The sequence below is a fragment of the Eubalaena glacialis genome, chromosome 6 (assembly GCF_028564815.1).
Source record: "Eubalaena glacialis isolate mEubGla1 chromosome 6, mEubGla1.1.hap2.+ XY, whole genome shotgun sequence".
Lineage (NCBI taxonomy): Eukaryota > Metazoa > Chordata > Mammalia > Artiodactyla > Balaenidae > Eubalaena > Eubalaena glacialis.
Window position 1 is genome coordinate 140846528 of NC_083721.1, and position 27480 is coordinate 140874007.

Here is a 27480-nt window from a genome sequence, read left to right on the forward strand (position 1 = left end):
ACAAGACAGGGACTGTTCCCACAGTCCTCTCCAATAGCACCACCAGGAGAGCACAGAGGGGGCAGGTGCCCTCCATTCCCTTCTTCAGTCACACATCCTCGGTTCTGAACGTCACAGAAGACTGTACTTCACTCCCTGTGGCCAGTCACTGCTCCCGAGGCCACCCTCCATGTTTCACAGGAATTTGTAATCACTGCCTCCCATCAGTCTTTCCAACACCCCTCAGCCAGGTGACCTTAATACCCACGTAACCCACCGTTCTCTTTCCTACTCTCCTAGAGGACGGGTCCACACTAGTTTTCTCTCCTCATGCTTCCAATTTATCCCCTTCCCCAGCCTCACTCTCAGCTGACAACCTTGTTTCCTGCTTCAAAGAAAACAGAGTCAGGAGAAAACTTCCACAACTCCTACCATCCAATAGCTGTATCCAGACAGTAACCCTCCTTCTCTCCTTTTACTACAAATGAACAAGGTGAATATGTTTCTAGTGCAGGTCAAATATCCCACCTTCTTACCAATCAGAAATTCTCCCCCCCTTGTATCAAAATTTTTCCCTTGCTGCTGCACCTTTACCATCATTATACAAACATGTTGTTATTCCTTCCATTTAAAGAAAAACAAAACCAAAAACTTCCCTTCCTATCTCAGCTGCTACCCTCCTTTCCCCTTCTCTTTATAAGCGGAACTCCTCTAGGGAGCTGCCTGTACTGCTGTCTCCCATCTCTCTCTTCCACTCTCTCCTGAATCCCTCCTAATTAGGCTGCTACCCCCACCCCTGCACTGAAAGCTCTAATCAAGAGCACCAAAGACTCCCCGCATTGCTGACACCAGTGCCATTTCTCACGTGACTTAATCCCGCACGCGGCCGATTACTCCCTCCTCCTGAGACACCCTCTTCTCCTGGCTTCAGGACCACCCTACACTCTCCTGCTCCTCCTCCTACCTCTCCAGCGGCTCCTCTTGTGCAGGTTCCCCCAGGCCTCCCTGAAGTCTACATGTTGGAGTGTTGTAGAACTCAGTTCTTGGGCTCTTTATAATATAAGAGGTCTCTCCCTAGGGGATCTCATCCCACCTGGCTTTTATTTATATGCCTTTTTGTCTCTTCTGAAATCCAGATTGATAAAACTAATCCACCTACCTACTCCACATTTGCTCTTGGACATCCCATCTCAGACTTAAACATCCCAAACAGAACCCCTGTTACTTCCCCAAACACATGCTCCCTCACATCCTCTGCCAATGGCAAGTGCACTCTTGCAATGGCTCAGGCTCTAAATCTGGGGAGTCACCCTGATTCCTCCTCTTCTCCCACATGCCACACGCAGTTTGGCCCCATCCTCAAATATATCCACACTTCAACCTCCTGACTCAAACATCGAAACCCACTGCCAACATGCTGGGTTAAAAACACAAGTCAAACCACACTGTCCTCTGCTGAAAGCCCTCCAAAAACCTCCCATCCCTCTCAGGACAAGTGAATGGTGCCCAGGTCTTCTACTGTCCACCAAGCCCCACATGAAGTGCATGTTCCCCGGTTAGTCTTCTCTCCCCCCTGCACTACACTGGCCGCCTCACAGTTCCTGAAACATGCCAAGCGCACTTCCCTTGAGGCCTCTGCCCTTGTGTTCCCTCGGATATTACACAGCCTGCCCCTTTCATCACACAGGACCTTCTCAGTGATGCCTTTCCTAGGCATGCTGTCTAAAGACCTCATCCTCTCTCTTCCCTGCTTTTGTCAGTGCTCTCCCCTCCTGCTCCCATACTACAGTGATTGTATTGTGTGCTTATCTTAAACCAGTATATTCCCACCTTTTTAGGTGGAGAAAGACATAAAGATGAAAAGATTATTAACAGAGGAATTTTCAGTTACCCCCAAATTTAGTCCCAGCTCTGTGATAAAATGATATAGTTCAATTTTTAGACACTTCTGTGTTTTAATACCTAATTTCTTCAGGCCATAATTTTGTGTCACTAAATTTCAATATTTTTACTCAACCAAAAAGAATGACCTGCTAATCCTGGTGCTTTAAGGAGAATTTTTAGTCTGTGCAATGTCATACTCCACATGAGTCTTATCTTAGACTATAAGCTCCATGAGGCAGAGATTTTGGCCCTGTACCTCCAGTGCTCTATAAACACATGTAAAATGAATGAATAAATGACTGAATCTTAGGGCCATCATAAAGACTATTCCCAGGTTCTCTCCCAATTTTAATAGAGGTCTAAAACAAAAGAGGTTTATTTTCTTAGGTAAAAAAATTCAGTTTAACTGTACTATCACATTACTGATTACCCTTAGTTCCTCTAGGTACCATGAATCACATAACTCATATGTGGAAAGCATTCTTCCTTTAAAAAGGTTCAAAATCCATTTGGAAACTCTTTAGCGTGTCTTTAAAAAGTACTAAACATACAGATGGTCAAAAGGCACATGAAAAGATGCTCAACATTGCTAATTATTAGAGAAATGCAAATCAAAACTACAATGAGGTATCATCTCACACCAGTCAGGGTGGCCATCATTAGGAAGTCTACAAATAATAAATGTCAGAGAGGGTGTGGAGAGAAAGGAACCCTCCTACACTGTTGGGGGGAATGTAAATCGGTGCAGCCACTATGGAGAACAGTATGAAGATTCCTTAAAAAACTAAAAACAGAGCTACCATATGATCCTGTAATCCCACTCCTGGGCACGTATCCAGAGAAAACTGTAATTCGAAAAGATACATGTACCCTAATGTTCACTGCAGCACTATTCATAATAGCCAAGGCATGGAAGCAATCTAAATGTCCAGCGACAAATGAATGGATAAAGAAGATGTGGTATATATATATAATGGAACATTATCAACCATAAGAAAGAATGAAATCATGCCATTTGCAGCCACATGGATGGACCTAGAGATTATCATACTAAGTGAAATCAGGCAGAGGAAGACAAATATCACATGATATTGCTTATACGTGGAATCTAAAAAACAAACCAAAAAAACCATCAAAGTGATACAAATGAACTTATATACAAAAGAACTTATATGCAAAACAGAAATAGACCCACTGACATAAAAACCAAACTTATGGTTACCAAAGGGGAAAGAGGGGGAGAGTAAATTAGGAGTTTGGGATTAACAAATACACACTACTATATATAAAATAGATAAGCAACAAGGACCTACTATATATTGATAACACAGGTAACTATACTCAATATTTTGTAATAACCTATAAGGGAAAATAATCTGAAAAAAAAGATATATATAGGGACTTCCCTGGTGGTCCAGTGGTTAAGAATCCACCTTCCAATGCAGGGGACGCAGGTTCGATACCTGGTCAGGGAACTAAGATCCCACATGCCGCGGGGCAACTAAGCCCACATGCTGCAACTACAGAGCCCACACGCTCTGGAGCCCATGCACTGCAACTAGAGAGAAGCCCGCACACTGCAACAAAGAGCTCATGCGCCTCAACGAAAGATCCCATGGGCTGCAACTAAGACCTGACACAGCCAAAAATAAATAAATTAATTAAAAAGTGTTCACTTAAAAAAAAAAGATATATATGTATGTATAAATGAATCACTTTGCTATACACCTGAAAGACAACATTGTAAATCAACTACACTTGAATTAAAAAAAATTTTTTTAATAAAATAAAAAGGGCTAAGCTGCATACATATTTAAAATGTACTGGTTACCTTCTAAGTGAAAATTCTACATTACTGCAGAAATTAATCATGTAGCACACAGCACTGAGCATCTAGCAAAGACTGTGGATTTTACAGAATTTTTAAATAAAAGGCTAATTACTAATTACTAATACTCAGGTTGTACAGAGTAAAATTTTGCCTTTGTTCCACTACAAATCATTCAAACCACTGCAAATCACTCCTTTACAGCCAATGCAGCTTATCACTGACAACGGCAGTAAGGATAACAAACGAACTGTTGGGCTGAAAACATACCTCTTTTGTATAGTAACAAATTACTTTGGCATGCATCCAGTATACCTATTACTTGATATAGATTTCAGCATTTCAAAGCTTTGATGGCAACTCAAAAATAAAAGCAGTTTCTTTGAGACTAAGCAGATCTCAATGCAAAGCTGAAGAATCATGTAGAATATAATATTGCACAGAGTAAAAATTCTCCTTAAAGCATCAGGACTAGCAGGTCAATCTTTTTGGTTGAGAAAAAATATTGAAATTTAGTGACACAAAATTATGGCCTGAAGAAATAGGGTATTAAAAAAAAAAACACACAGAGAGAAGTGACTAAAAACTGAACTATATCATTTTATCACAGAGCTAGGATTAAACTTGGGGGTAACTGAAATTCCTCTATTAATGATCTTCTCACCTTTACGTCTGTTTCTCTACCTAAAAGGTGGGGGAATATACTGATTTAAGATAAGCACACAATATAATCACTGTAGCATGGGAGCAGGAGGGGAGAAGACAGAATGAGGACAACAGGATGGTAAAAGGACAATGGGAAAGAAGTAGAACTCTGTCAGCAAAGAGAGAGTTCAGGGAATATTACGGAGGGAAAGGGAGAAAGGCTGTGTATTTTCAGAAGGAACCTGAAAGAGGAATTTTCTATTCTCATGGGTCCATCTTTTCAGTGTCATATTTGTGGTCAGCACTCACGGTTCTTTTGATCAACATTAACAGAAAGTAAGTTATGAAGAGAAGAAAGTAGGTAAATATGAAAAGGAGAGGCTAATGGAAAAAAATTATTCCTGGCATTAAAATAACCTCCCAAAGGTCCCCAAATCTTCCAGAACAGATTAAAAGATACCTGATGCATTGAAATAAGTATTGACAACATACCAAAAATTAAACAGCACACGAATTGGGATTTTATCATAGGGACTTGGTTAATAGGTTTGGTAAAAACAAAAATGGAGGCAGTGTTATAAAAAACAAACAAGAAAAGAGAATGTCCATTTTTATCAACAGGAAATGTAGAACACACTCAAGAAATCATAAACAAAAAACACTGAGAATTCCCAGATGGACTTTATAAATAATTAAGCAAAATTCAGTTTCCATACTACTTTCTAACTGGCTCTAGGTCAAAAGGACAGAGAAATGTTGAGGGATTTGGAATGTGTGACAGAATTGTGGAAACAGGAAAGCCAAAAAACGTTTTAATGAGGAACAGAATTCATTAATATGATTTTTAATACATGTGGGAAAACCTCAGTGAGCTGGCAATTTAGAAGAAAAGTTTTGTTTTGTTCTAACACTAATAAAAGAAAAACTTTTCAAAATGATCTGAAGTAAAAGCAGTAAGACCAAGATTTAAGAGTTACATGAACGCAAGATAAAAATAGGAAAAAAGACAAAGTAGGGGTTGGGGGGACTAAAAGGACCTAAAGGAAAGAAAAGACTTGGGTTTTCAAAAGACATGATAAACCTGAAAAAAGTCCTGGTATTTATGGAATTCCTCCTCAGAGCAGGATGACTCTAAGCAATTCAATGAGCTTTTTTCTCTTTGAATAGCATCAGAGCATCTGCCATAATTGATGCACAAAAACTCTTATTTGAAAATGACCAATGATGTAATTTGTCCAGGCTGATGATGCAATTTGTAACTTACTTCTTCCTTCCCTAACTGCCTTTACATTGGTTTTCAGAGTTCATTAGCATTTTTATCAGAGAGCCGGAGAGTGAACTGAAGAAAGCAAATAAAATGAAATTTCAAATCTGTCCAATGTCACTACTTGTTAGCATCTCTGGGAAAAGGTTTGGAAGAAAAGGTTGAACAAAGGTTAATGGGAAAATGTTTACTAAATGTACATTCTGTCTCAATACCCACAGGAAACTTAATACAGGAATTATTCTTTCAGAAATAAATGTCAGGAAGAAACTATCAGGATAGGACACACACACACACACACACACACACACACAGAGTCCTGTTCAAATATGGAAACACCTACCCCACTAAATCTAAAACAAATCAGACACCCACACTGCTCTCAGATGCTCTGAAAGGGCATTTCAATGAAAAAAAAAGGACAGTCTTTTCAACAAACAGTACTGGAACAACTGAACACCCATACATAAAACAAATGAACCTTAACCCACTTCTCACACATAGACAAAAATAATTCAAAATGGATCACAGATGTTAGGTAAAACCTAAAAGTATGAGACTTCTATTAAAAAAAAAAAAAAAAAACAGGAAAAAATCTTTGTGACCTTGGGTTACGCAAAGAGTCCTTAGATAACATATCAAAAGCATGATCCATAAAAGAAAAAAATGATAAACTGGACTTCACCAAAATTTAAAACTTCTGTTCTTTAAAAGACAATGTTAATAGAATAAAAAAATAAAACCACAGACTGGGAAAAAATATTTTCCAATCAAATATCTGATAAAGGACTTTTATCCATAATATATAAGTAACTTTCAAAATTCAAAAATAAAACATTTTTTAAAAATAGGCAGGGTAGACTGTTCACTAAAGAAAATATATGAATGGCAAATAAGCACATGAAAAGGATACACAAAATCATTAGTTGTGAGGGAAATGCAAATTAAAACCACAATAAGATACCATGATACACCTATTAGAATGGGAATGGGGAAACTGACAATGCCATGTGCTGGTGAGGATATGAGCAATTAGACCTTTCAAACATTGCTGGTGGGAATGCAAAACAATAAAACCACCTTGTAAAACAATTTGGCACTTTCTTACAAAGTTAAACATACATAACCATATGACTCAGCAATTACTCTTAGGTACTTATCTAAGAGAAATGAATATTTATTTTCATACAAAACCTATATACAAATGTTTAGAGTAGTTGTAATCATAATCAGCAATAACTGAAAATAATCCAAATGCCTTTAAACTGGTGCATAGGTAACACACACCCAATACAGTGGAATACTACTCAGCAATTAAAAATGCATTATGCTAAGTCAAAAAAGCAGATTCAAAGCCCTCATACTATATGCCTCCATTTTTAGAGCATTCTGGAAAAGGCAAAACTATAGGGACAGAAAACAAATCGATGGTTGCCAAGCAGTGGAAGCAGAGGGAGGAGCGGACCACAACAAGACGATCTGGGGTGGGAGGAACCTGTACCCGACTGTGCGGTGGTTACGAGGAACACACACATTTGTCAAAACTTAGGGCTGTACATTAAAAAGGAAGAAGTTTACTGTTTGCAAATGATACCTCAATTTTTTTAAAAGCATTATATATGCATTCAATTAAAATAGAACACAAGGGTAAGAAGTATGAAGTGATGGTCTCTCTCCACTCTGTACTTCATAAATACAAAACACCACTGTTAATTTCCACAGTACCTTCCTCAGAGGAAACTTGGCTCTTGCTAAAGTACTGATATTCTTAACAATCACATCATAAATACTCTCAATGATAAGACCGATTTCAATGATAAGATTTCATCTCATGATTTGGACCAACGAATCTGGGGGTCATGTCCCAACTGTTTTCAAATGTTTCAAACAGCTTCATATAACACAGCAGCAGAAGTGGTCTAACACCTAGAATAAGGCCTTTCAGTCTGAAAGGCTCTGGTTTAGGCCTACCTTTGGCACCATCTGTGAAAGCTGCTGGACATCCATTGCATCTATTTCTTCTCCTGAGACTGACTGGGAGGTTTTGGAATATAATCCCAGACGACTAGCTGAAGTGAAATGGGAAAGAAAACATAATTAACCAAATTGGTTTTGCTTGATAGGCTAGTCAACATAATGCTCACTTAATATGATTTGTTATCAACTCACTTTCTCTTTAAGTATAAAATGTCTTTATATCAAGGGATCACAAGACAGACTACGATAAGACAAACAGAACTGAATTAGTAAAAAGTGTGGGGTTTTCTGTTTGACTTTTTGATTTTTGTTTAAATTTAAGAATAAAGAGTTTTCACAATTTAACCCACCACACCTAAGAACTGAAACAAGGCCAAGCAGGTTCTGCTTGGGAGCTCAGTTTTAATGAAGATCAGAGTACATTTTAAATAAAGTAAACAAAGCCAGGCAAAATGGTGGCTCGTCTGTGGTATCATATAGTTGTATGTAAATGAAAATAAATGTTGAGAAGTTTCTCTAGAAACAATCTTCCCAACAATATTATGTTTCCAGTGACATATTTTTCTTAGATCACATAAAGTGTGAAATTCCTGTCTCAGTCTCTTTCCATATCAATAAGATAAGAATTAATGAACTTTAGCAAATTTTAAATTTATCAGTATGAATTATAGTTTACAGGTTCTGGGAGATTAACTTCCATGTCCATTTTATTTCCTTATACTTGTTAAGTAATCTTAAACAGCATTCAAACAACATAGGCATATATGTATTAGACAACAGAAATACAGACACAAGTTATTTTCTTTCAAATTAGGTACAAAGTCTGCTTTTAAAAAATTATACTCAAGTTGAAAGAAAAAACTAAATTTCATATTTTCTTTCACATTCATGATCTAGTGCTTTTATCCGTCAGCATAGTGGACTATGAGGTTAAAAATAATCAACTATTCTTTTGTAAATAAAATGTGATTTCACAATGCTTTAGTTATTTTCAACTAATAGTATTATTTTTTTTTAACTAAAATAAAATTTTGCCCACAATTTTATAGAGTATGAGCAAACAAAAACATCAATTTTAACTGAGTTATACAACTCAGTATTATATAAACACACTTCATGTCAAATGACTCACAGAACTATGCACTGTAGTAATTTAAGAAAAACTATGGAAAACAAAGGAAGCAGCCTAGTTATACCGATTGCAATTGCAGTCTCCTGTGAGTCTCCAGTAATCATTTTTATTGACACTCCCGAGGCAATGAGTGTTGTAACTGCTTCTTTCACACCAGTTCTAGGAGGATCAATGATTCCCACCAGGCCAAGGAACGTCAGTTGTCCCAATTCAGGACCAGAAGCCAAAGCAAGAACTTGGGAAATAATAATAAAATCCGAAAAGGAAAATGTGAATCACAAAACCATTAGAATTTACTTTACAAAAGCTGCAGACCATAACGCTTCTCAGATAAATGACTTAAGACTACAATGTCATTGTGGTAATTACAGAAACTCTAAAAATCAAAATTATTACATGCAAAGATATTCTAGTTTAATGGTTCTCAATATGGGGTTGCTTTAACTTATTAAAAATTAAAAAGAATAAGACTAAAGAACTGTTAAGCAGAGAAGGCAAGTGAGGAGCAAATAAGAAATGTTTTCACATAGCAAACACATGCAGCTCCTTTCAGCAGAAACTACTGACTCTTAAGAAAAATACAATCAATTATTTGGAAAACTATAGGTTTGTTGAGCTTTTTTTTTTTAATTTTTTTAAAAATAGATTTGTTTTATTTATTTATTTATTTTTTTGGCTGCGTTGGGTCTTCCGTGGCTGTGCACGGGCTTTCTCTAGTTGCCGAGGGCTTCTCACTGCGGTGGCTTCTCTTGTTGCGGAGCACAGGCTCCAAGCGCACGGGCTTCACTAGTTGTGGCGCACAGGCTTAGGTGCTCCGCGGCATGTGGGATCTTCCCGGACCAGGGCTCAAACCTGTGTCCCCTGCATTGGCAGGCAGGCTCTTAACCACTGCGCCACCAGGGAAGCCCCAGTTTGTTGAGCTTTAAAGTCAATTTTAAACAGACACCTTTGAAGGTGGCTTCTCCTAATGTATTTTCATCTTTCCATCTTACAGGCCTCCAGAACAATTCAATAGCTTGAAGAGAAGGCTATGTTAATTATATACAACATGTAATAATTTTGTACCCAACAAAACCTGGGAGGTAAAGTTAATTTGTAAAGTGATTGTAAAACCACTAATACCAACAATAGTTTATATTCTTTCACTCTTTCTGTAACATTAATAGGATTTTCTTATTTGTTACTTTGATTCTCTTAAAACTATATAAATAATACCACCATACCATCATTTATAGTTAGTTTCCTGTCATCCTTGGGAACTTAAGATATAGCACAAAGCACCGTTCATTTCCAAATACCATTTAGCTTTTTCTCAGAATTCTGGAACCTCTGGTAGCTACCTTATGAGCCAGAGGGATGTGTCTCCATCTGGGAAATTATAAGACTGAACAAGTTACCAAAGAAAGCACACCAGAAAAAGCATACAAACTAAACATATGTATCTCACAGGGAAACTGAAAAGTCCCAGAGAGATCACGGGAAGTATCCATTCTTATTCAAGCAGAAGGTATGAAGGATGAGATACATTTGGAAAACCATGGTTAGAGGCAAATGACTTCTATTTTTCCAATGTACGAGTCATATCTAACTATTTACGTAGATGTGAGCCCCAAACACTTTCACTCTGGAGAGAATGAACCACTTGACAGTCCCTGGTGTTGGAACAGAGGCAGATGGCAACAGAAGGGGGGCACTGAGTATCAATCTGTGTGTCAGCAAATCCTAAGAAAGGGACACCAGCTCCTGGCACTCTCAGTGAAGGGGTGGTATTAGCCCAGAGGTCAGTATCCTGTATTTATTTGTTTGCTTCTTTAGCACAAATGAAGATCTATCGTTACTGTTTGGGACAAAGGTATGTAGACCTTTCCTGTGTGGAGGGTCCCCAACTTCCTCCTTTATATTTAAAACATAAAAACGAAACGTACTCCAATTTTAAAATTAACATGTATTTTAAGAAACTTAAGTTTTATAAAGTATAAAATAAGTTCATATCAAGTTAAACTTAAAATCTTTATTCATTTATTCTTTACTCTTCATTATGGTAACTTCAGCGGGAGGAGGAAAATGGAGCATAAGCAGAGAAGAGGAAAGGATGTGAAGCAAGGGACGAATGCCCAGAATGTTTCCCAAAGCCCTGTGAAACAAAGATGTTCTCCTCCACCAAGTCTTGTCTATTTCACAATGTTACCACACCAAACCACACATACACAAAGCTCCACAATCTTTCAGATGAAGAGAATTAGTCAAAAAAAAAAAAAAAGTGTGAAACCTCTGTTACAAAAATTAAGGAAAACAGGGAGCACATACCAGACCTTTAAGACTCTCTAAATGCAAGCCAACTTTGAAACCCTTTTGCTGTGAGCTGCTAAGAATAACAAAACACTGCCCTCAAATGAAGCCACAAGAATACCTTTCTAAACCTATCTTATTATAAGAGCAGAAGTCCTGTAAATCTAACCAAAAGTTCTATCCCACAGAAAGCCCTTGCTTAAGTGAACCATGAAGAAGAAGAATACTTTTTATATACTTGTTTCCTGCTCCCAGGGACTGTGGTGCTTGACTTCCATTTTGTAAATAACAATAAAATTAAGGAAGCCAACTCTTCCAATTTCCTTGAGAAAGACTACATAAGTGCATGGGTGGGTGGGTGTGTGTGTATTCCCCACAAGCCAGAAGGTAAAAACCAGGTACGGCCCCAAGCCCTGCTCTTCAACCCTACATACACACGATGTCCCTAGAAGAAGCGGCCGATGTGTGTGTGCACAGCAGACCCCCTTTCCCTGTCAGCGTCCAGTCAGCAGCATTTCACAAGGCAGAGTCTGGGCACCTCTTTCCTCTCTGGTGATCGGCAAGGGAAGGAGTCAGCAGATGAGGAACAAGTAAGTAACCACCTTGGTTTAAAGAGTTAGAGGCTTAAGTCTTTTAATATTTAGGCAAGTATTTTAGATTAACAAACAAGACCCAGTGATAACATAAGGAAGGAGTAACATCACCTTACTTCTATCACCCTTCCCACAAGATAAACGTATCTAAAATAAAATTTCTATCACCTGCTCAGAGACCACTGCAGGTCTGTAAGAAATAGAGATTTCATATTTTGCTACATTCCCAACTTTTTATGTTTTGGGAACATAGAAACAATTAGCCAACTAAAACCTAACACTTCAGAAATGGCAGGCTTCTACGAACCCTGGAATAGAGCTGTGCAGCTCAGATGTGAAGCATGAATTCATCTGCAATTAAAAGAAGGCATTACCTCTCCACCTAGGGGACTGTGCTGAAATGGCCTTACCTCTGAGCCCTGCAGAGCCCATCTGGGCCTTCTCTTGTTGGTACAGATCTCTCTGCTGCTGGGTGAGTGTCAAGGTCTGCCCTTTGCTGTGATATGTAGTACAATACTTAATCACCTGTTCATAAGCACCCTTCATAAAACAAATCTCTGGTCTGTCCTAAGAAGAAAAAACACAGCAAATAAATTCAAGTTAATTTCAATTTGTATATATGTCTGCCATTGGAATCAAAAACAAGTGGCATGCATTCCCATAATCCCCAGGGAAGTTACTCAAGCCTAAGGCTTTGAACAGCACTTGAACTCTGAAGATTAAAAGCTCACATGGGAGTTTTCTGCATCCTCTTTAGAACACAGCATCTACTCCACACCCTCAGCCCCACACTGAAGGCAAGGCTACACTCAGCTCCGCACTAGGCACTCTGAGCTCACGATGTAACAGGAAAGGGAAAAAGATCTAACATCAGCCCACAAGCAATGGTTCAGGCTTTCTACTACTGCTATTATATGTATACACGTGACCCCATTTAATTCTCACAACCACCTTGCAATTATGGGTATTATCAGACTTTTCATTTTTTACCCTAGTAAAGTAATAAACAAAAGCTTACAATGAAAACCCACAGTCCCCTGCCCAAACCTCCTCACCTCCAGTCCTACTCCACAGAGGCAAACCAATTTTATTTTATTTTATTTTTTTATAAATTTTTTTTTTTTTTTTTTTTGGCTGGGTTGGGTCTTCGTTGCTGCGCATGGGCTTCCTCTAGTTGCAGCGAGCAGGGGCTACTCTTCGTTGCGGTGCGCGGGCTTCTCATTGAGGTGGCTTCTCTTGTTGCGGAGCACGGGCTCTAGGCGCGCGGGCTTCAGTAGTTGTGGCACGCGGGCTCAGTAGTTGTGGCACACGGGCTTAGCTGCTCCGCGGCATGTGGGATCTTCCTGGACCAGGTCTTGAACCCATGTCCCTTGCATTGGCAGGCGGATTCTTAACCACTGTGCCACCACAGAAGTCCGAGGCAAACCAATTTTAACTCTCTTGTTTTCCTTGGTATTTATCTTCATGTTTTTAATTTTTTTTAATATATAATTTATTTATTTCTGGCTGCATTGGGTCTTCGTTGCTTCACACAGGCTCAGTAGTTGCGGTGCACGGGCTTAGTTGCTCCACGGCATGTGGGATCTTCCCGGACCAGGGCTCGAACCTGTGTCCCCTGTACTGGCAGGCGGATTCTTAACCACTGCATCACCAGGGAAGCCCTTAATTATGTTTTTATTGCTACCTGTTCATGTACCAATTTTATACTCTGTCTACTGTGACAGGTGATCATCTGGCCACCCCCACTATCTATTCCTTCTCCTCACTGTTATAATACATGCAGAGCAAAACTCACCGGTATTCTGCTCACTTTCTAACTCCTCACTGCTGAGCCAAGTGGCCACCAGAGCAGTTCACAAACGTCCCAGCTCTCCTTGGAGGCACACGGTAGAAATATATTTCCCTGCACCTCTTACCACTTTGAAGTCAGATGTGATTTGCTTTGGCCAATAAACATGAGCAGTACTTGTGTCACTTCCAAATGGCAATTTAGGAACCAGTGCATAACATGGTCCTCCTCTGCCTTGGTACGACAGTGTGAGCTCACATTGAGAGGAGTGTCCATCTCTGTGGTCCCCAAGTGATGAGCAGTAACCAGATGTTACGGGGAAACATGCAGCAGAAAGGTACGATGTTGTTTCCATGGCCTACAGAAGCCCAATATATTTCTTCCTGTTCAAGTTTTATCTTTCAGTTAAGTTAATAACTGTCTTTTTTTATTTGCTTAGTTTTCTTTACACCTATTACTCATTATTCCCAAGCTCCTCTATGTCATATAAAGCCCTTCTCAATGTATTTTTCACATGATCCAATAAGCAGGTAAGCCATTACTCCCGTATTATGACTGAGACCTCCCCCCTCGGGCTGTGCTCTCCTTTCCTTTTCTAGTGTGAGCTGGCTCATTTCCAGGTTTGCTGCATGACTGGCATCCAGGAGCTTCCCTTCACCCCTCTGCTGGTTAGAACTCACGAGGTTCTAAGTCTCCCTGTTCCTTGATTTATACTCTTACCTTGGAATAACACATCCATCAGTATCTAAGAAAAGCTGTGTGGGCTATACACTTTGAGGCTTGTGTGGAAACATTTTTATTTTACCCCCACATATGTAAGCTCAGCTGGGAAGAGATCTCCTCTCAGTTGAAGGCTTTCCTCTATCATCTTCCAGCCTCCAGTGTGCAGTGCCACATTTGGAAAGTCCTAAACTTTGGTGTAGGACCTCCCCCCTCCTTGCCCTTCCTCCCACCCCACAATCTCTGGAAGCTTTTAGAGTGCTAAGTGCCCTCAAATTACTTGATCGTGGGCCTTGGTGTGTTTATTCTCTCACCCCCACCCCTCTTTAACATACATATTGTGCTGAGCAGCTGGCGGGCAATTTTATCCTAGAAGCTGAAGTTCTTCCTCTAGAAAATTTCCTGATGTTATTTGCTAAAATCTTCCCATTTTCTGTCACCACTATTAGGTGGATATTGGATCTCCTACATCAATTTTCTGATTTTTACACCTTACCTTTTATATTGTCCACCTCTTTGACTTTTCTACTTTCTGACAGATTCCTTGACTTTATTTGAAAAACATTCTATTTAAAGTATCCTGTTGTCATTTTTTACGGTCTTTGGAAATTTTCTTCAGCATCCAGCACTATCTTTGTTTCTCTGAGACCCTTTTCTCTGTTGGCTTGGTCTGTGTCTTTCATACTGAAGGCTTTCCCCAAGTATCTCGCAATCCCTGTCTGTCCATTTACATTCAAGACCAAAGCAAATAAAGGTCTAGAAACTCCATGGGCACTGCAGGGTTTATCAACTGGTGGCCCTCACAGTAGAGTGACAAGACAAAGGCCAGGAGCAGGTAAACTCTACCAATGAACAAAGAGCTTAGTTAGGACTACTCCATACTGTAGGGATCTCCCCGGGACCAGTCAGCTTCTCTAAAACTCTTCGATCTTCTGACTTGGAGAATGAGGATATGGGGATACCTACCTGCAAGCATTCTGAGAAAGTGGAGTTAGGACCTAGAACAACGGCTTGCCCTTAATCACCCTGTGTTTAGTCTTAAACCTTAATTCTGCCTTCCACTCTTGTCCCCAAGATGACATTTCTGGTCTGGCCTCAAGAAACAGAAAAGTAAGTGGGGGAGTTCTATTGGTTCCTTATTAGAATTTTAACCTGATCTCCTCTTTTTAGCCCCATGCCTTAGGCCCCACCTTCAAAGATACCTGTCCCCCTAAGTCTTTCCCATACTTTCTCTTTTTTAGTTTATCTTTTATTCGTTGGTTGTCATTTTGGTAGGTTCCAGGGAGAGAGCAGAGATAAATGCAGATTGTCATGTTCAAATGAAAGTCCTCTAAAGACAAACTATTTGAGCCTGGGGCTGTTTTTTGTTTGTTTGTTTGTTTATGGCTGCGTTGGGTCTTTGTTGCTGCGCGCGGGCTTTCTCTAGTTGCGGCGAGCAGGGGCTACTCTTCTTTGCAGTGTGCGGGCTTCTCGTTGCGGTGGCTTCTCGTTGCAGAGCAGGGCTCTAGGCACGCGGGCTTCAGCAGTTGCAGCACGCAGGCTCAGCAGTTGTGGCGCACGGGCTTAGCTGTTCCGCAGCATGTGGGATCTTCCCAGACCAGGGCTCAAACCCCTGTCCCCTGCGTTAGCAGGCGGATTCTTAACCACTGTGCCACCAGGGAAGTCCCGTGGGGCTGTTTTTAAATTGGTACATTTTTCATATCTGTGCCAGGCTGACCTCTTCTAGATCCTGAGTCAGGTCAGCGGGTTTGGGTTTTGTTAGTTACACCGGTTGATTTTGTTTTCTAAGAGAAACTCTTCAAGTCAGCAAATGGAAAGAATAATCACGCCCTTTCTATACTTATATCCCGCCACTCCCTACCCCTACCCCCAACTGAAAAGAGTCAATGTACAACTATGGTGAGGTTAGATTCAAAACTGCTGAAGTCAAATCTTCAAACTTACATGAGCCACATTATCTTGAAGTAGTGTGTGACCATATATAAAATGTAAAGAAATACACCTTCCAAATAAACTCATATACATATTCTTGCTATGTAACTATATAGACAAGGGACATCAGCTAAAAATTACCTAACTCTGATGCAATTTTTGAAAGCTTTACATTACAAGGTTTAAAGTAACAGGCATTTTATTTTTATAGTTTTGTTTCCAACTGTCTCCCTTCCCTGAAGTTTATAAAAGTTCCTTTAAAGACTAAACAGAAATCTTTTTTCCCCTCATCATCAGAGTTCCTGGCACAAGTTCAATGTAGAGCAATTTAAAACCAATGTTTCCTACTTATTATGGGCAAGGGGGAATCCTCTCACTAATTACCATCTACAGAGATGTAACTGGTTTCTAATGTTTGCTCACAGGTAAAAACACATAACCGTTTATTAATTCCTAGTAAAGAAAATGTAAAAACAGCTATATATTTTTAAGGCCAAAGTAAGTGTAAGCATCAAGCTGGTAATAGCAACTATGAGTGATATGATTATATACTGTAGATAACTAGTGTACATAACTCTTACTGCACTGTGTAAAAATTCTAAAGAACCCAGAGATAAGGTAGTAGCTTGAAATATCAGTGCATTTCGTTTGCCAGTTTGTAAGCTGGATCAACTAACATGAATTATACACATTTGGTAACCACGTTTCCACAAAATAATGTAGTTTTTGTTCAGTCTGAAGACAAGACATTCTTCAGTGGAAAAACACAGACAACAGACAGCAGAAACCTGTCATCAAGAACAAAAAAGATGTCGAAAGACTGATGTCACAAGCTCCAGGAGACTGAGAGCAGGCTCCAGCTCATTTGAGCTGTCTGCTCACGCAGCAAAACTGACATGTCTATGCATAAATTCAAAGAGAACATGAAAACAACCAGGGATGAGTGTACTATGAATCACACACACTTCAGAGCTGGTCTGTGTTATGCTCAATGACTGCTTAAATCTAAAGGTGGATAATAAATGAAAAACAGTAATCTAGTTAAACAATACAGAGTAAGTTTTCTATAAATGGAAGGGTACCTGCTGTGTTCGGTGCACACACTTAACAGCCATCCACTTCTGCTCAGAGCTAAAAGGGTATTCAGCTTTTCTGATATAATCCTGTTGAAGTCCATCAAGACCCATCTATATGGCACAAAAGGAAAGTTAATCCTCACCAACACGTGACTACTTTTTCCTTTAACAAAGAAACAAGGGTCACAACTTGTAGGGAGGCTGGCTAGAGATACCTGGATTATTTTTCAAACAGCTGTGCTCCATCTATACCTACCATATTTCTCTGAACAGCAGCACACATGTTCAACATGAAAGCCTAGGTGTTTGATAAAGTCTAGGGCATGCTATTGAACTACATACAGAGCAAAACTTCAACACTGACTATATTAAAATCTCAACTGGCTCAAACTCTGGAAGGAAGCAGGATAACAAATAAAGGTGCCCAGCCAATACATACTTTATAATCAACAGAAGCTTCAGATTCAACTCCTCGCTTCTCAGGGATTCGAATGTACCCTGCCTGCTGCTGCCATGCTACTCCCTTTCACCCCACCCCTTGACATGCCGACTACTACCAATGCCATGTAGCTCTTCTCCTTCCTTACCCTTTGCATTTCCTACCAAATATTCAAAAATATTCTTTAAACTATTCAAAAACCTGGCTTATTGCTTTTTACTGTCTACTGAAACGTGTTCAGACTCTCCTTCCTAGCTTTCAAAAATCCTCCAGCAACCCACCACACAGCCTACTTAACCACCCTCGGAGCCACTCAAACTGTTCATTTCATCCAGGTTAACCAATTCATAAGCCACAATCCAGTCCATGCTTTTTTATTTCTCTGTGCTTTTATTCTTGCTCTTTCCTTAGCTTATCCCCCCACCCCCATCTAAGTCCTTCCTCCCCTTCAAAGTCCAGGTCCCAAGTCCAAATGTGCACTCTTCTTACATACGGCTCGATGTTAAGACTGTCTACTACCTTGGTCTGCCTTTTATTTGTTCCAAGCACGTCACTATTAACTCCCTACCTAAATTGTGAGGTCCCCACCCATAAAGAGGTGGTTTCACACACTTTATTTCTCAAAGAGAGAAAGTTAAATATAACACAATAAATACTTGTTAAGTTATTTAACTTTTGAATACCTTTTAAAAAGCTATACTATGCTGTTTTAGTTATGAGGAGAACAAATGATAAAGGAATGTGACTTTCCGTTAAGGAAACAGAAATAATGTATATATTATAGAAATACTAATTTTACTTTATCAAGTTAAATGTTACAACAACCTACATTTCTATACTGAATTCAAGCAACCTCATTTAGAGGCATCCTGTTTTATGTAAGTCTCGAAGTTTCCTAAGACTGCTCTTAAAAGTAGTTTTATTTTTGTTATGGGAATGCCAGGTTGGACTTTTAGGTTTCTCATTTAATCAACTGTAGGACTTAGAAGAGGAGATCAATTGGGACAGATAAAAGGGTCACTGAGAGCAGCACCCCTTCTCCCCAACACAAACTCTAACTCTACACTCATTGTAAGAAATTGATAATGAGGAAGGGGAAGGAAAGGAAATGGAAGACTGGAAAAAGAAAAGCTGACTTCTCATGCTGGCCTTAATACCTTCATGTGGAAATACTAAAGAATGTTGCCTCTTATGCATTTGAAAATTGGCATTTATCAGCAATTACACACATTTATACAGCTTTTCACACTACACTCTGAATATTATGGAAGATAAGAACATTACTTCATAAGAACAAATCCGTCACTGGTCATTAGTTTGTATGCTGCATGTAGGAGATATAAAGTTATAGTGAAAAACCTCTATGCTCTGTATTTCCAGGAAGAATAAAACTGGTTCCCAAAAAGCAATAAAAACTATGAAATAACGTGAATCTTCTTCACTCTACACCTAAAAGCCAGTAATACTTAAATTCATGGCTTCACATTCTCTTGTGAGGGTGATATTTTCACATGTCAAAGAAGAGAGACCAGGCACATACCTTCATTGCAAGAGCAATTAAGGCTCCTTCTGTTGGTTTCCCCATTAGAGTGTTGTTTCTAATTACAGCATCATTGCACACACAGCCCGCCTAAGAGAAATACACATAAACTATGAACCCATCACTGCATCCTAAGTCATTATGAAGAGAGCCACTTTCTTAGAGAATGCAGTATTTACCTCGACAATTCTGCTAACAGAAGGGTTATAGAATCCATGAACAACATCACCATCAACAATCACTTCCCCAAATGGATTGTAGCCAACTCCAGTAACCTAAGGGACATAAAATAGAGTCAATAACACCAGCAGACAGTGACAATACTTATGAAAACCAAAAACTATGAGTTGCGTTCATTTCATTTTATACATCATGACACTGTCAGTGCGTACACCTAGAAAAGCATTTAAATTTGTCTAAAACAACACTTAATAAAAGAATATAGATAGTAATTTTCACCACAATGGTAAACCTACAGTTAATTATACTAATAATTAACTACTAATTATGCTAATTAATAATTATAATGCATAGTATATTGTAAATAGAAACAACGTAATTGTTAATATAATTAATATAATCTTATATTGCTTCTACTTACAATATACTATAAAAAGGATAAATAAACCATGAAAATCTCTATATATAAGTGAGCTTAAATTTATATAACATTACATTTATGTAACACTACAATTTGCAAAGAATTCAAATCTATTACCACATCTAACATTCAAGACAAACCTGTGACCTAGACAAAAGTAGAATTCTTTTTGCAAATATGCAGGCTCAGAGACAAGTGATTTACCCTAGCACTTACAAACTACTTTAACATAGTATATATTACATGCAAATTTTTAAAATCAGAGACAAGTCAGATACTTATCCTATACAGCTAGGACAAACCAAGCCAAATAAAAGTTAAATATCACAATAAAAATAGAACAGTTTAGAGGAATTAACAAACAGTTAATGCTTGACATATAAAATTATGGGCTTAAAACTAAAGAGAAACCTGTATTTTACCTTTCATACCTGGACCATATAATATAAGCACATGTAACCCCAATGACCCTTCTGAGTCATCCAGAAAAGGCACATTCAACATAGCACTGGGTATCCTTAACCAAATCTAACACCCTAAATATCAATAGTCTCATTTTAAGACCTAGTAAAATGGAATTAAATAGACCTAAGTACAACTTCCGTCAATTTGTGAAATGCTTCCTTTGCTCAGAGAATTGGCTATAAATACATTTTAAAATACTGTTCCCATCATGAATAGTGTTAATGAAAATTCCAGCCAGAAATCCCACAAGGTCCAATCCCAATCCAGAGATTGGAACATGTCCTCACACAGCTTCAAAATTAACCAATGCACATACACTGACATGCACTTCAGGGGCTGCCAATATATAATTTTTGAAGTAGGTTAATTCATCCATTCATTTATTCTTTCGACAAGTATTTACTAGTATGAGGCAGACCCTGTGCTGGGCAACAGAGTTCCTGCTCTATTATATTGGGTTGGCCGAAAGGTTCGTTCAGTTTTTTCCCTAAGATGGCTCTAGTAGCACTTAGTTGTCTTTAACTTCATTCAAAACAATTTTGTTAGATTGTATGTGACAGCTGTTATATCAGCGTGCATTTAAAATAAGGCTTATCAAAATTGGTGAATTTTTGTGTAGCCATTTTAATACTGAAGATTGAAGGAAAAAAGCAACATTTTCAGTATATCATGCTTTATTATTTCAAGAAAGGTAAAAACGCAACCGAAATGCAAAAAAAGATTTGTGCAGTGTATGGAGAAGGTGCTGTGACTGATCGAACGTGTCAAAAGTGGTTTGCAAAGTTTCGCGCTGGAGATTTTTCGCTGGATGATGCTCCATGGTCAGGTAGACCAGTTGAAGTTGATAGTGATCAAATCGAGACATTAACTAAGAACAATCAACATTATACCACGCAGGAGATAGCTGACATACTCAAAATATCCAAATCAAGTACTGAAAATCATTTGCACCAGCTTGGTTATGTTAATTGCTTTGATGTTTGAGTTCCACACAGGTTAAGCGAAAAAAACCTTCTTGACCGTATTTTCACAGGTGATTCTCTACTTATAATGAAAACGTTCCATTTTTAAAACAAACTGTGATGGGCGATGAAAAGTGGATACTGTACAATACTGTGGAATGGAAGAGATTGTGGGGCAAGTGAAATGAACCTCCACCAACCACACCAAAGGCCACTTCATCCAAAGAAGGTGATGTTGTATATATGGTGGGAATGGAAGGGAGTCCTCTACCATGAGTTCCTTCCGGAAAACCAAATGATTAATTCCAACAAGTACTGCTCCCAATTAGACCAACTGAAAGCAGCACTCGACGAAAAGCGTCCAGAATTAGTCAACAGAAAACGCATAATCTTCCATCAGGATAATGCAAGACCTCATGTTTCTTTGATGACCAGGCAAAAACTGTTACAGCTTGGCTGGGAAGTTCTGATTCATCCGCCATATTCACCAGACATTGCACCTTCAGATTTCCATTTATTAAGGTCTTTACAAAATTATCTTAATGGAAAAAATCTCAATTCCCTGGAAGACTGTAAAAGGCACCGGAACAGTTCTTTGCTCAAAAAGATAAAAAGTTTTGGGAAGATGGAATTATGAAGTTGCCTGAAAAATGGCAGAAGGTAGTGGAGCAAAAGCGCAAATACGTTGTTCAATAAAGTTCTTGGTGAAAATGAAAAATGTGTCTTTTATTTTTACTTAATAACCGAAGGCACTTTTTGGCCAACCCAGTACTTAGAGTATCATGGGAAGAGGGACAGAGGATTTCACCTGAACTAAGAGGTATGGAACTATGAAAACATGTAACACAGGGCGAGTTCTGGGTGGTCAGCAAAGCATTTCTGAAGAAATGGGCTGGAAATGAGGTGCAAAGGTTGAAGCGGCATTAGACTGTCCTAAGTAGTGACAACAGCAGCAAAGGTCCTTCAGTAGGAGGAATTTTGTCACACTGAAAGAACCATAAGGTCAATGTATTTGGTGGATGGAGAGCAAAGGAGAGATACAGGCTGAGGAAGGAAACAAGGGACAGAACACGTAGGGCTGTGAGCAGCCCCATTTCAGGACCCTGGTCACAATGGGAAGACACTGAAACATCTTCATTTAGGCATCCAGAGTTTGGTAACAGATGGATGTAGGGGAGACTGAAAGAGAGGTGTCGAGGGGGATCAACGTTTCTGGACTGCACAACTGGAGTGGGATCAAGACTTGGGAGAATCACACGGGACAGAAAATGCTCAGCTGCTAACTTGCAGCCCTTCTAAAGACACTAGAATGGTTAGGAACACTAAACACCAAAACTTCTGAAAAGGAATTCTGTTAAAAAAAAAAAAATCTATAGAGTACCTCAGCACGCAGGCCATCCGAAGTAAATACGTGCGTAACAGTCATTTCATTCTTTGTCAGGGTTCCAGTTTTATCTGAACAAATCACATTACAGCAGCCTAAAGAATAAATCACTACAAGTCACCAAGAATCAGGGAAAAATGCAAGTTCACATTAAAAACAAATCAAAGACTCTGGAAGCCTGCCCTGCTTCTCTGAATTTTGTACAAATCAAGCTCATGGATAATTTTAGGTTGTTTTCTCTCCTGTGCTTACTTCATCATAAGGTATGAACAGTTTCTAGAATTAAAATTAATTAGATACTGATAAATGCTGACTTTTTCTTTATTTCCAGTTGAATTTCTACAAAGCTACTTGATATTAGCTTTATATAGTGACTTTACATAATACATTTTCTAGAAAGTTTCAAGGTTACCTTAATATAAACCCATATAATTTTTTCAGCCATTATTTTAAGGAATTTTTGCCTTCTCAATATTAAAATGCAAACTAGAAGTTAAAGTCAACATTTTTGAATTCCTAAATAAAAAGAAGTTTCATAACATACATAAAGTTACCACAGTTTTCATATCACACATAAAATTATGTTACAGCAATGTAACTACTGTATGCTTACTGTTCTTAATAAATTCAACTCAAGAATGACATTTTAGGATCTATAATTATCAATTATCTTCCTTGAGATGTCAAAAGAAAACATTTCTCTGTCACTCTATGGTTTCATTTGTTACTTTTTTTTTTTACATGATTTAAGCATTAGAACAGTCCACGATGCAGAAAGATTTAAAGCTCCCTGACGTGAGTAATATGAATTTTTAATGACCTTTTTTGGTTGTTAAAACCATACTCAACATTGCTACAAGCCAACCACCACCATGTAAACCTCTAAGACAGGGGTCCCCAACCCCCAGGCCGCAGACCAGTACCGGCCCGCGGCCTGTTAAGAACGGGGCCGCACAGCAGGAGGTGAGCGGCGGGTGAAAGAGCAGCGAAGCTTTGTCTGCTGCTCCCCATCGCTCGCCATCCCTCGTGTTACCGCCTGAACCACCACCACCCTCCCCCCGTCTGTGGAAAAACTGTCTTCCATGAAACTGGTCCCTGGTGCCAAAAAGGCTGGGGACTGCTCTAAGACAAAAACTGTAAAACCGAAAGACCCCTGTTGATGTAAACTATCATGTCAATGGATAAGCATGCTCTAACCAGAGACTTACCCAGAGTTTCAACAATAGGTAGTTTTTTCACAATGGCCCTTTTCTTCACCATTCTCATAACACCAAGGGCTAGAGTCACTGTGACCACAATGGGAAGACCTTCAGGAATTGCTGCTACAGCCAAACTGTAACCAGTAAAGATATAGCATTGAAGTATAAATTCAGTAGTACCCATAGCAATAATTTCAATTGGCTGTTACTTAAAGTAGAGGTTAAAAATGTAAAATTGTTGCTGTCAAACCCAAAAAAGGCCTCAAAATGAGGGAAAACTGATTAACATTTATTGGTCACCTACTAGCTACCAGGTTAAGCACAGTGGTTAAAGAATATAGGTTCTGACATCAGACTGCCTAGATTTGCACCCCCAGCTTCAATTTTCACCTGTGTGACCTCAAGCTATTATGCCTCCACCTCTGTAGTTTAGTTTCTCATCTATAAATATAGATAATAACAGGTGTTCAGACAAAAACTTGTACATGAATGTTCACAGCAGCATTATTCACAATAGCCAAAAGATGGAAAGAGCCCAAATGTTCATCAACTGATGAATGGGAAACTGTGGTGTGCCCATACAAGGGAGTACTATTCAGCCATTAAAAAGAATGAAGTACTGATTCATGCTACAAATGAAAAAGCCTTGAAAACATCATGCTAACTGAAAGCAGCAGGACACATGTTGCATGATTTCACTTATATGAGATATCAAGAATAAGCAGATCCAAAGAGACAGAAAGCAGTTTAGTGGTCGCCAGCTGGTAGGGAGAGGGAAGAATGGGGAATGACTGTAAAATGGGCACAGGGTTTTCTTTCGGGGGTGATGAAAAAGTTCTGACACTAGATGGTGGTGATGGTGGTAACATCATGAATGTATTTAACTCCACTGAACTGTATTTTAAAATGGAAAATTTTATGGTATGTGCATTTTATCACAACAAAAAAATTAATTACTTTACTATTTCCCTTCGTAATACTAAAAAAGAAAAACCACCTCAAATTAAATCTCTACTTTTGTCCCATTCCATATCTCCTGATTCTGCTACAGATAAGGACAGGTGCATGCCTATCCTTCATTCTAACAATGCTCCCTGAACTCCCTCTACTGCCCAGTTTCTACAATATAATCTAGATCCAATGGACCTTTTCATTCCTTTACATTTAAATCATTTTATAAATAATTTACAGAGGAATAAAATGGATCGTGAAAAACTTCAATAGAAATTTTCATTTGAATTTTAACCCCAAACTATATTCCTGGATATGAAAGTATATATATCTGAAATGGACAACGTCCTTTGAATGCAACTGCTCAACTGTCATGAATAAACCTGGAACATATTCACCTTTTAAAACAGTGATTTCAAATTCAAAAACCATTTCTAACAGGTTTTAGGTTTATCAATTCTGGTTCTTCTTTTTGCATTTGTCTCTTCAAAATGCAACACTTCTAAAAATGTTCATGGTCCATAACTTTTAGGACAGTCATCTTCTCAGTAATACAATACTGCATGATGAATTCCTTGCTGTAGAATGACTAACTATAAGAGAATGCCTGTCCTTCCCCTTTCATCCTTAAAAATAAACAGTTCAGGGAATTCCCTGGTGGTCCACTGGTTAGGACTCGGCGCTTTCACTGCCAAAGGCCCAGGTTCAATCCCTGGTCAGGGAACTAAGATCCCACAAGCCACGCAGCACAGGTAAAAAAATAAAAGTAAAAACCCAGTTCATTCATTAAAATTCAGGAGTTTGAGAAAATCTAGAGTACCATCATCCAAGGATTCAGTGTTGAGATTACACTTATATGATTCAATTTCACCTTCGTCATTAGAGCCTACAGTGGTTGTCTCTTTGCATTCATCTTCTGGTTTGTCTAATAATTATGAAAATTCTTCTGTCAATTCTTCTTTGCCATTATGGTAAAAAAAATTAAAAATTCTCAATTTCTCAATTTTGTTTAATGAATGCAAAAAAAAAAAAAAAAGAACTACCAAGATTTTGTCTCCAGACTTTTTTTATACCTTTTTAAATGATAATGTAATGCTTTGGGCAACATAATAAGAAAATTAAAGGATAACAGAATAATAATGATTTATTTATTATTAGAGTAGCCTTATAAGCTACTTATCCTTCTGCTTTCTCATTGTTTTACTCATTTTTAGCACAGTTGGAAATAATTGTTAAAATACTTGCTAGGGGAATAAAATAGCCAAGATGTTTCAACACGCAGGAAAAATAAGTTCACTAAAGATCCCACATGTATTTTAGCACATATAAATGTACAGTAGACCCACATGGTTACTGCAAAATAGAATGAGTTTTATTTTATTAAAAAATTCTTAAATGTTTGGCCCTTTGGAAGATCCTGAGGTAGGAATAAAAGTCATGAGGTATTAATCTTCACAAATAGTCAGAACTGCTCCAAAAAAATACTCAAAAACATGAGTCCAATAGATAATAATATGCCAATGGTTAATAAAATTCATGCCCCATTTTAAATTCATTTCATATTTAACCCAAGGCTCCTTTACACATATTTAAGCCAAGAGTTTCAAGCTGTATTTTTGCTCCTCCAAGGAAAAACTATAGTCCTTCACTATATCACAAATATCTTTTAACTTCTTATTCATCCTACTTATTCCTTGTACTCCACTTGACTTTTTTTTAATCCATTGGTTTTTATTCTGAAACTTGAACTATTACTTGCTAGGCCCATTACAGAGCTGTCATCCAGGATTTCTTTTCCTTAGAGGACTAGGTGAGTTCCACTTTTTCTTACACCCTACACAACATCATCTTCCTTTCTTTCACCCTTATTTTGCTGGAATTCATACAAGAAGAGGTAAGGGATAAATTTCCTGATTACTTGCTTATCCATTTGTAATTACCTAAATTGATACTTTGGCTAGACCTAGATTTATAGATTTAAAATCATTTCCCCCCATACTTTAATTGTACTGCCCCACTGTCTTCTAATTTAATCTAATGTTGCTGTGGATGGAGGTTTAATAAAATCCTTTTTCCCTTCTGTATTTGGTTAAATAAATCTCTAGCTCTGTTCCCTTAGTGACGACAGTATAGCAACTATGTTGCTAGGCAACACTGCGTATGATAAAAGGATCTCCTGACCGATATATTATCCATGGACTGGGAGAATTATAATTATCTTACAGGAAGCTACAGCTTTGGGTTTCCTCAGTGTGGTGACTCTCATAACTGGGCATGTTTCTTGCAGGCATCCTGGAAACTGTACTTTTCCAGAGATGCTGGCTCCTGCGGATTATGAGGCATTTTAACCCAGTACAGCTCCTGCCCTTACATGGTCATCTCATCTGCTTGTACCTAAGCTGAACTGCTACAGGGACTGCTGTAGCAACTCTCTCAGAAGAGGACGTTGCCCTGTGGTGTTCAGGACACAGGTACCAAGTATGACCTATGAAAGTCTCGTGAGTTGAAAATCTTAGTAGAGCCTAAAAAGACCCTGTGATGGAAATTGTAGTTGTTAATGAGAAGTATGATACCAGTCTAATTTTCCTTCCTGTACAGATGACCTGACCTGTTTTCTTTAGTTTCACAATGATGTATCTGGGTTGGAGTTTTTTTCGTCCTGCTTGGCATTTGGAGAATCCTTTCAATCTATAAAGATTCATGTCTTGCTTCATTTCTTATATAATTTCTTCTTACCTCTTTTTAAATTTTCTATTACTTAGATATGGCATTTATTGAATTATCCTTTGTCACTTTTATCTCATTCCCTGTTTTAGACTTTTTACTCTATT

The 27480-nt window shown here is 38.5% G+C and overlaps 1 protein-coding gene across 2 annotated transcripts in view; it reads right to left on the bottom strand.

Moving 5' to 3' along the window:
- Window positions 1-27480, bottom strand: part of ATP2C1 (ATPase secretory pathway Ca2+ transporting 1) — a 104097-nt gene that overhangs the window by 9762 nt on the left and 66855 nt on the right. For both annotated transcript variants that reach the window (XM_061194676.1, XM_061194675.1), the window contains 8 exons: window positions 23708-23832; window positions 22497-22594; window positions 19267-19362; window positions 19088-19177; window positions 17115-17219; window positions 12002-12158; window positions 8774-8944; window positions 7572-7669 (listed from right to left, as the gene is read on the bottom strand). In XM_061194676.1, coding sequence (XP_061050659.1) covers window positions 7572-7669; window positions 8774-8944; window positions 12002-12158; window positions 17115-17219; window positions 19088-19177; window positions 19267-19362; window positions 22497-22594; window positions 23708-23832 — 940 coding nt within the window. The remainder of the gene's footprint in view (window positions 1-7571; window positions 7670-8773; window positions 8945-12001; window positions 12159-17114; window positions 17220-19087; window positions 19178-19266; window positions 19363-22496; window positions 22595-23707; window positions 23833-27480) is intronic.